This window comes from Telopea speciosissima, chromosome 4 (assembly GCF_018873765.1).
Source record: "Telopea speciosissima isolate NSW1024214 ecotype Mountain lineage chromosome 4, Tspe_v1, whole genome shotgun sequence".
NCBI classification, from domain to species: Eukaryota; Viridiplantae; Streptophyta; class Magnoliopsida; order Proteales; family Proteaceae; genus Telopea; species Telopea speciosissima.
In genome coordinates, this window is record NC_057919.1 from 62,316,643 (window position 1) to 62,326,462 (window position 9,820).

The window sequence follows — 9,820 nt, forward strand, 5'->3', positions numbered from 1 at the left end:
GATTTGTTTGCTGCAAAAATATCATCTCAACCTTTAATCCAAAGATAAGTTTTAGGATCCGAGATGTCAGGAAGAGAATAGGAGAGTAAGCTACCAAACCAAATCGCCCTTGCAAAAGGGCATCCAAAAAAAAATGATCAACGGATTTCATCTGTTCGTTACACTTCACACAAGACGTATCCAGATTAATGCATCTTCTAAGCAATGCCTCATTGGATGCCACTCCTTGTGCACAAACACACCATGGAAAACTTCGAATTATTTGGCCAAATTCTTTTCTAAACCACATCATAAATCACATCTTAATTTTGATCAGAGAAATAATTATTAATGAGTTTGGTTACCTCACTAATGTTACAATGTGTGTGGTTGGGAAAGTGGGTTAGAGTTTGTAGAAATACCTTTCTTGAGTGCTAATAAGCTATAAGCTTTCACAATCCAAACCCACCTATTTCTTCTTCCCACCTTTGTATGGACACAAAGTATAAAGCATACACAAGAAGAAAAAAGAAAGGAAATCTATTAAAAATTAAGAAGACTGTTTACATTGTTCATATCAACACAAAGCTTTTTTGTTTCAAAAACTAGTGCTCCAAACTGATTTATGTTACATTCAGTTTAAACATCTAAGGGTTCAATCAATGGAGGAAAACATGCAAGATCTCCCTTCTTCCTAAATGCTCCACAGTAGACAGAGGAAGAAGGAGATGGAGGAAGTTTACCAAACGATTAAGCAATTATATGGAAAGATATAGATAAGGATCAAACTATAAGGTTCAAATTACATACAGAGAAAGAAAGAGGTTCAGAAAACAAATGGAAAAATCAGAAATCAAAACCACCAGCATCGTCATAACCACCATCATACGCAGCGTCAGAAACCATATCCCCTATCAAAAGCCCACCAAGCGCTCCTCCCAGCAACCCAGCTCCCAATCCCATCCCAAACTTATTCTTCTTCGGCTGTTGTTGCTGCTGCTGCTGCATCGGCGGGTACCCGTAACCCGGCGCCGGTGGATAACCATACCCTGGTGGAGGCGGTGGGTTTTGATAAACCCCCTGTGGTGGATACCCATACCCTGCCACCGGCTGCGGCGGATATGGATACGCATTTTGTGACGGCGGAGGATAACCAGATGCACCTTGCGGAGGATAACCAGAAGCCCCATACGGAGGATAACCAGAAGCCCCCGGCGGAGGATACCCACCGCTACTCGTCCCTGAGGACGCAGGGTAGGCGGTGACGGGTTCATCTCCCTTCGATACGGTCGGTGCCGGAACAGTAATTTTGTCGCCAAACTTGTAAGAGAAATTCAATTGGCCTTTGGGCTTACCAGAAGATGTCCTGACCTGATAGCTAACGAATTGGGCGGATTTTTCATCCCCTGCGTTAGCGTTATCGAGGAGCTCCTTGACAGGGACGTGTACTACGCCGATATCTTTATCGGAACCGATACTGCGATCACAACGGAGTTGAAAGATGAGAACAAGACCGCCCTTTAGAGCCGCGTCTTCGTCGATATTGAATTTCATCTGGAAATTCCATTTAGGATTCGTTCCACCGTCCTTGTCGATCGGAGTTTTCTGCTTCGTCAGGTTATCGCCGCTGAGGTTAGCAACGAGGTAGACGTCCATCTTGCCGAAGATATTGACATCTTTGATATCTTTTGCAGCGATCACGGTGATTTCTAATGGTCGGTATTCCATTTTTCTGATTCTGAAACAGAGAAAGAAAAACAAACAATACGAGAAGAACTCGGTGACGATGGGAGATTTATAGGGAGAGAAAGGGTTTCAGTTTAAAATTTAAAGGAGAGAGAATAGAAACTGGGAAATTTCCTATGTTATCTAATGTTTATGAGTTGGACCATGTTTTCGAAAACAAATTACGTAAATTGCCATCCTTTTTTTTTTGGGTAAAAAATAGAGATTTATTTGAATATGCAATAACTCAATGCATTGGGAGCAAAATATCTCTCGCAACTAAGGAGTGGAAAGTGGTCAAAGTATCGAACATAAAATTGAAAAAATTCGAATCAAACTTAAATCATACTAAATCTGACAATCATGTGTCAAACTGTATTACCGAGATAATGCACGAATTGAATGAGAGTGAATAAAATTAAATCAGATTCGGGTTTAGATTATATAATTATTTGATTTCGATTTGTATATATTGATATTTTGAATCGAATTAGACCAGACCAAATCAATTGTCACCCAATCATAATCTTTCAATGCTCATTTGAAGTTGGTATTTATGGGAGGGCAATAGTATAAATTCATTGAAAATAGTTAAAAATCCTTTTCAATTCTCTAAAAGTGCAATGTGAATTTTGAGAATTTTGGATTTGAGAGCTCGAATTTTGGATTTGAGAGCTCGATACGTGGAAGATACTAAATCCAATGGTGATTGTTTTTTTTTCCTCAAACTCACCACAATAGGACCCTCATTCCCAAACCGCACCGCACTTCTTGGGAATTGGGGAGGATTTTTTCCCTTGGTTATCAGGCGAGACAGAATACAGAGACATGTACAGTGAAGCAATAATCTTCCATTTACTAAAAAAAAATAGTAATATTCTTTTCTTTACCAAAAGTAGTAATCTTCCTTCGCTATTGAAAGTTCCAAATTCGTTCGTAAAGGCTAAAGGCGACAATTCCGTGTAAAATCAGTGTTTTATTTTTTTATTTTTTATGGAACCGTGTAAAATCAGTGTTGGTAATTGCGTTGTGTTCTGTCAGCAACTCAGCTGTGATATTCCCGTCTGACGTCCGTAACTGAATCCCACTTGATTTTACTTTAATTAGTTGGAACCGTATCGGTGGACGTATCGGTCACGGGTACTCCCGCTCCGTATCAATATCATATCGATATTTTTTTTTGTTAATATATCGTATCAATCATAACGATACAATATTGATACCTTCAACAGGCCCATATGATAATCTTTAGTAACTCACCCAAAGTGATCGAAGAGAGAATCTCTTCAACCATTGTAATTTGAAGTTATGGTTGGACTCTAACTCCCATCCTTTATTGGCGAATATCAAAGATATATTTTCTCGTGGTTGAAGAGATTGTCTTTTCACCTTGCCTGAGGGAAAACTTGAATATACAGACAATTTACCATTAAGAAGATTGATATGATGAATTGGTATACCTTTCTAATTCACGGTTGTGCATAGTACACAGTCATGCTTTCAATCGTTGGATAGACATGATCGTGTATAGTACACGGCCCTTCATCCCCATCCAATAGTTGCAAACATGATCATGCACAATGCACAGCCATGCATGAAACCTTTTGCCATTTAAAAAAAAAAAAAGGCAAAAAAATATATAAAATTATGACTACTTAGAGATTTTTTTTTTTTTTGGACTATCCTACTCAAAGGCCCATAGGCCAACTACAAGCTAAGGGGAAGGCTAAGACAAGCCCACAATCTATAACTAGGGGGGGGGGGGAGGGGGAGGGGGAGACAGGTGCCTTTTTTTGGCACAATATGCAATCCAGGAGAATCGATCCCTTAACCTCCTGGGGGGCATGCACCAACTTGCAATGCCACCAACCAACTGAGCTAGCAGTTGTTTGCACTTAGAGATTGGATGCAAGCCATTTAATTGAATTTTAATCCAACATATGTGTAAAAATCCTCTCTTTGTCACTAGAGAAGTAGAATGGCATAAAATAAAGAAAAAGGAGTGTGGGTCACAAGGCCATTAGAGTGTTGCTTCTCTTTCTTTCTTTTTTTTCACTCACCAAACTTCTCTAATTACTAAAAGAGACTTTACACAAACTTGTTGGGGTTCCATGTGAAAGGCGGAAAGAATAAATCACACATTGTATCTATGTAACTCAATGACGAGACTTATAGGTACTTCGACACCCTCTCCTTAAGGGCTAATTATTAAAAATAAGTTCTACTTAAGTCCCCAATAAGTGGTACTAGAGTTAGGGCATGACAACTCCGACGTGCCTCCAATGATGGATTAATCTCTCATAGAATATCTCAATTCCCACATATGCTCCCAGGTCAAGGGAGAGATTTTTAGCTTTCCACGCGAAAGCAATTATAAGATAATTATCTGATATCAGATATAAGGATTTAGGTACTCTCTCCTTAATAGCTAGCTTTTAAGGGTGATTTCTATCTAAGTCCCAAACAAGTGGTATTAGAGCCAAGGCTATGGTTGGGCCAGCATGGCAATTCGACGTATCTCCGAAGATGAAGTAGAAGAAGATCTTGGTTTCTCCCATATGGATAAGGAGATTGTTGTTGTTCCACGTGAAAGGTTGAAATAATAATCTCACATCGTAACATGAAGTGGAGACTTATAGGTACTTGGACACACTCTCCTTAATGGCTAGCCTTAGGCAATCCTCAAAGATCCCTATTGCTCCTACGTGGAGGGGGATATTGTTGGGATTCTATGTGAAAGATGAAAATAATAATTTTACATCGGATGTGAATAGCCGATGTAGAGACTTATAAGTATTTGGGTACCCTCTCCTTAACAGCTAGCCTTGGTAATCCTTCAAGATATTGCGCATATCTCTTATGTATTCAATTTTCTTCAAAGGGAGGTTAATTGTATGGCTTACTCTTCTAAATGAACTTGATCTTTGTATTAAGGATGCCTTTTGTTCCTCATGTCATTTTTTCAAAATATGCTTCAAACTCTATTCCTTGGCTACTTGATCTTTGTATTGGCTACTTAATCTCCGTATTAAGGATCTCTTGTGTTTCTCATGTCATTCTTCTAAATGAAAATGTTCTTTACAACAACAACAACAACAAAAAAAAAAAGGCAATCCACTACTATGTGCCTATGAAGTTTATACTATCAAGCAGTCCAACTCAATGTTCATGATAGTCTTGAGAATGGATGTCACATGTTAATATGAGTTAAATCTCTATAGATGATACCCAAGGCCAAGAAGTGTGAATTTGTTTCATAAAATAGGGTTCCAAATAAATCCTATTTAAAATCTAAATTTGTGAGGTGCTGCTATACCTCTCGCACTCAAGCTTGGTGAGGTTTATCACAGGGAAGGCCTCGAATGGGCACAATGGGGAGGGGAAGCCCGAGACGGAGAAGAAGTGGAAAAAAAGAAAGCTAAAACAAGGGTAGAGAAAGACAGAGAGAGAGAGAGAGAGAGAGAAGAGGGAGAGTCAATAATTACCGGTTTTCCTGTGATAACCGGTAAAGAAACAAAATGATGTTATAGGGTATTTTAGGAAGTTTAGTTATATTTTCTTGTTGAACGGGAAAAGAACTAACTAATCTGGGGATTAGGTAAATCTTTTCAAAATCTAAATTTATGGATGTAAAACAAATTTAAATTATAATTATCTTGTAATTCTTTTTTTAATCTCGTAGATCTAAGAAATTTCCCCCCCAAAAAAAAGGGCAATCAACTACTATGTGCCTATGAAGTTTATACTATAAAGCAATCCAACTCAATGTTCATGATAGTCTTGGGAGTGGACACCGCATGTTAATATGAGTTAAATCTCTATAGATGATACCCAATGCCGAGTAGTTTGAATTTGTTTCATAAAATAGGGTTCCAAATAAATCCTATTTAAAAAAACATTCAAATTAAAGTAGCTTTTGAATCACTTGACAATGTCTAACAGTGCCCAAATTTAGTGGCTCTATCCATATCATCATCACATGTAAATTTAATGTTTTTAGAAAATCACTTTTTTTCTCAAGATGAAGTATAAGAACCATTGAAAAGAAAAGGTGAAAAAAGCCTTGCATATGGTGGGCATATGGCTAAGATTTAAATCACACACAAACGACATCTACAGAAAAACAACTTTAAGTTCTCGATCAAGATCTATCCAGATATTTATTTCTCATATTCTAATTATAAGAAGCGGCAAACCATTTGAAATTAAAGTGGAATCCATATCTTCATCTATTACTTCTATAAATAAAATTACCTTAAAGTTCCTTAATTTTCATTTTGTCCCTTTTCCAAAACTCAACCCATTAAGTTGACATATGTTTTGTGGGCTCTAAAAACCACATGATTAAAATCCTACTATTTTAATATTATTATTTTGTTATTATTATACTAAGAATATCGTTACTTCTAAACTATAATATCCAACAAACCCACTTCTATAACTCTATATCATAGTATCATACCTACCATATTCAATATGCCTAATCACTACCTTGTATTTAGAATGTTTTTAGTCCTACAAAATCTACCATTTGTGACACAATGGTTGATTTGAAGTTCCCATATAATGGGGGTTTTTTTTTTTTTTTTTTTTTGGCGGGAGGGGGAGGGGGTTAAGTCTGTAAGATATATACTGGTTGTTTATATATTCATTTCACCAAAATATTATGGGATGATTCCACTATGTTATTAGGTTAATATTTATGAAAACTATGAAAAGATACAATTCTATCATAGTTAGTTTGATTATTATTTTGTACTAAAGAAACAATTTCTAATGATGTAATTGTGGAAAGATGTCGTTTAGAAAGACATATTTGATTTTTAGTTTGATAGAAAAAAAGTATTCACATGATCAACATTAAGCCTTAATTAGTAATATCAAAATAAAGGGATAAAGTTCTCTACATTGGGGGCACAGGGTGCACCCAAACACATTGGGGTGGGCGAAATGACCAACCCGCCCCCTTGAATGACCGAAATCTCGTCCCTGTCCCACCCCATATATGTTTCTGGGCACAACCGACCCCAGATGTGCTCCCAGGCAAAGAACATCACCCCCAAAATAAAATACCACATAAAAATTGAAAAGCATATTTTGTAGAGGGAAAAATAGCTCTACAATTCCATTCTATATAAAAAAAGCACATGAATTCTATTAAAAAATTATGAAAATTACTGAAAAGTGCTAATGAACTGGCATCCCATTGACTCGGAAAAATTGGATCATAATGTACGTAGCCTTACACTTGCTTTCATAGAGAGGCTATTTCCAAACTCGAACCTGTGACAAAAAAAAACACAGAATGAAAGAATGCCTAGCTTGAGGTAGAGAGAGAGAGAGAGAGCGTGTGTGTGTGGGTGTGAGCTTATTAACCAAAAGAGAACCTATTGTATGTACCGGAATGACGATGAAACATGACGATGGACTCCATCACTATTAATGTGGAATATTTTCCATCATTGGTATCAATTCTCCAATGGAGATTAAATAGAGATTACATGTGAGAGAATCATAATCAAATTATACAAGGTAAGAGAGGATAAAGGATACATAAAATATTGAGTTTACATCCAAGGGAGAATACGAATTAGAGTTTCTAAAAGAGGCTCAATCCATATCACATATGAGAAGCGATATGGAGAGTCCAAGTTTGGTAAGAAATCTATCACATAATACACCCCCTCAAGGTGGAGAGTCAGGCAACCGAATCTTCAGCTTGTCATGTAACAAATTGAGAACAAACAGTACCAAGGGCCTTAGTAAATGTGTCAGCGAGAACTTGCAATTGCTTCTTGGCCACACGATCACGGAAAAAATAAAAATCGTGATCTCCACGTGCTTGGTGCAAGCATGGAAAACGGGTTCGTAGAAAGGTAGGCGGTGTCAATGTTATCACACCACAGTATAGGAGAACTATGTAGAGGGTAACCCAATTCACCAAATAACGATTCCAACCAGATGAGTTCAGCCGAAGCATCAGCTAAGACCTTGTACTTAACCTCTGTAGAAGAGTGTGCCATGGTTTCTAATTGTGGGATGTCCAAGATATAAGATTCGAACGAAGAAAAATTGCAAAGCTGCCGGTGGACTTACGGTCGAAACCATCACCTGACCAATCAGCATCAGAAAAGGGTTGAAGAGAATGGGAAATCGACCTTTCAAGAAGTAAACCATGAGTGTGGGTACTCTTTAAGTAACGAATAATCAGTTTGACAAGTTGCCAATGATCAAGAGTCAGGGCATGCATGAACTAACAGGCACGGTTACCACAAATGCAACATCTGGATGGATCAGTGTGATATACTGTAGAGCACTCACAATCGATCGATACTCAATGGGTTCAGGCATTGGCTCACCCCCTGAAATCTAGGACTTATGAGGGGTAGCTATGGGAGTTTGCACCGATTTACAATCAACCATCTCAGTGCATCGCAATAAATATGATATATAGCGAGATTGGGAGAGTAAGAGTCCCTTGGAACGAGGGATGGCCTCAACGCCCAAAAAGAAATGAAGTGCACCAAGATCTTTAATAAAAAATTCACCAGATAACTACCGATGGAGAGACAACACCATAAAAGGGCACTACCAATGACAAGGATATCATCAACATATATATCAAGATGTAACTAACATCGATACCAACACGTCGAATGAAAAGACATATGTCAGCCTTAGACCCATGAAAGCCTAGCTGAAGAAGAAAGTCCGAAAATCTATGAAACCAAGCCTTGGACCCCTGTTTGAGGCACTAGAGAGAACAATGGAGGAAAAAATGTAAGATCTCCCTTCTTCCTAAATGCTCCATAATAGACAGAGAAAGGAGAAGGTGGAGGAAGTTTACCAAGCGACTAAGCAATTATATGGACAGATATAGATACAGAACAAACTATAAGGTTCAAAGCACATACAGAGAAGAGAAGGAAAGAGTTTCAGAATGATAGAGTTTGAAATTTGTTTGAAATTTGAATTTTCTCCTCTGCACCTTTTTGGTGTTTTGAGGGTTTGTATGTATAATCAATCTTTACAAGAAGATAATGATGTTACACGTAAAGATTAAGAGATAAACAAAAGAGAGCTATTAGCTACAACAGATAGCTGTCGGTTGAGAACTCTTTTTTATGAGCAGTGATTTTGTACCCGTTGAGTTGTTACGCTTTCAGAAATCACCGTAACCACCCAATCCCATTCCAAACTTATTCTTCTTCGATGTCGATGGTTGCTGCTTCTGCGTTAGCGGTTACCCGTAACCCTATTACGGCGCTGGTTGATAACAACCATACCCTGGTGGAGACGGTGGATGTTGGTAAACCCCCTGCAGCGGATATGGATAATAACCACCGCCAGACCAAGGTGGCGGGTGCGCCACACTTTTCCCGGCGGTGACAGGTTCATCTCCCTTCGATACGGTCGATGCCGGGGCTGTAATTTTGTCGGCGAACTTGTATGAGAAATTCAATTGGCCTTTGGGCTTACCAGAAGATGTCTTGACCTGATAACTAATGAATTGGGCGGATTTGCCATTCCCTGGATTATGGAGGAGGTCCTCGACGGGGACGTATACTACGCCGATATCTTTATTGAAGCCGAATCTGCGATTACAACGGAGTTGAAAGATGAGGACAAGACCGGTCTTTAGAGCCGCGGCTTCGTCGATATTGAATTTCATCCGGAAATTCCATCTAGGGTTCTTCCCACCTTTCTTGTCGATCGGGGTTTTCTGTTTCTTTTTCAGGGATTCGCCGCTAAGGGTAACAACGACGTAGACGTCCATCTTGCGGAAGAAATTGACATTTTTTATATCTTTTGCAGCGATCACGGTGAGTTCTAATGGTCGGTCTTCCATTTTTCTGAATCTGAGAATGTGAGAGAGAAAGGGGGAAAGACAAGCAATACAAGAAGAATTCGGTAACGATGGAAGTTTTATAGGAGAGAGAGACAGAGAAAAGACTCTGGAAATTTCCTGTGCTGACGAAACCGAGTTATCTATATTTGGAATGATTATTATCAAAACAAAAAATTTATAATCTTCCATTTACCCCCAAAAACAAAAAATATAGTAATGAACCTTCGGTATTTCATTCGTAAACGTTAAACGTTACAAGACCGTGTA

The 9,820-nt window shown here is 38.4% G+C and overlaps 2 protein-coding genes across 2 annotated transcripts; both read right to left on the reverse strand.

The window, feature by feature from the left end:
• Positions 1–721: 721 nt before the first annotated feature.
• On the reverse strand, positions 722–1,733 carry LOC122657694 (protein SRC2-like). The gene has a single exon (XM_043852482.1). The coding sequence runs from the start codon at positions 1,705–1,707 to the stop codon at positions 826–828; it is 882 nt and encodes a 293-aa protein (XP_043708417.1). The 5' UTR covers positions 1,708–1,733; the 3' UTR covers positions 722–825.
• A 7,214-nt stretch (positions 1,734–8,947) lies between these two features.
• Positions 8,948–9,589, reverse strand: LOC122657695 (protein SRC2-like). The gene is given in 1 exon segment (XM_043852484.1): positions 8,948–9,589. A coding segment is annotated over 1 exon segment (606 nt). The 5' UTR covers positions 9,554–9,589.
• Between the last annotated feature and the right edge of the window lie 231 nt (positions 9,590–9,820).

Bases quoted from the DNA above. Each gene is read 5' to 3' on its own strand.
- LOC122657694 (XM_043852482.1), bottom strand. From the start codon at position 1,707: ATGGAATACCGACCATTAGAAATCACCGTGATCGCTGCAAAAGATATC.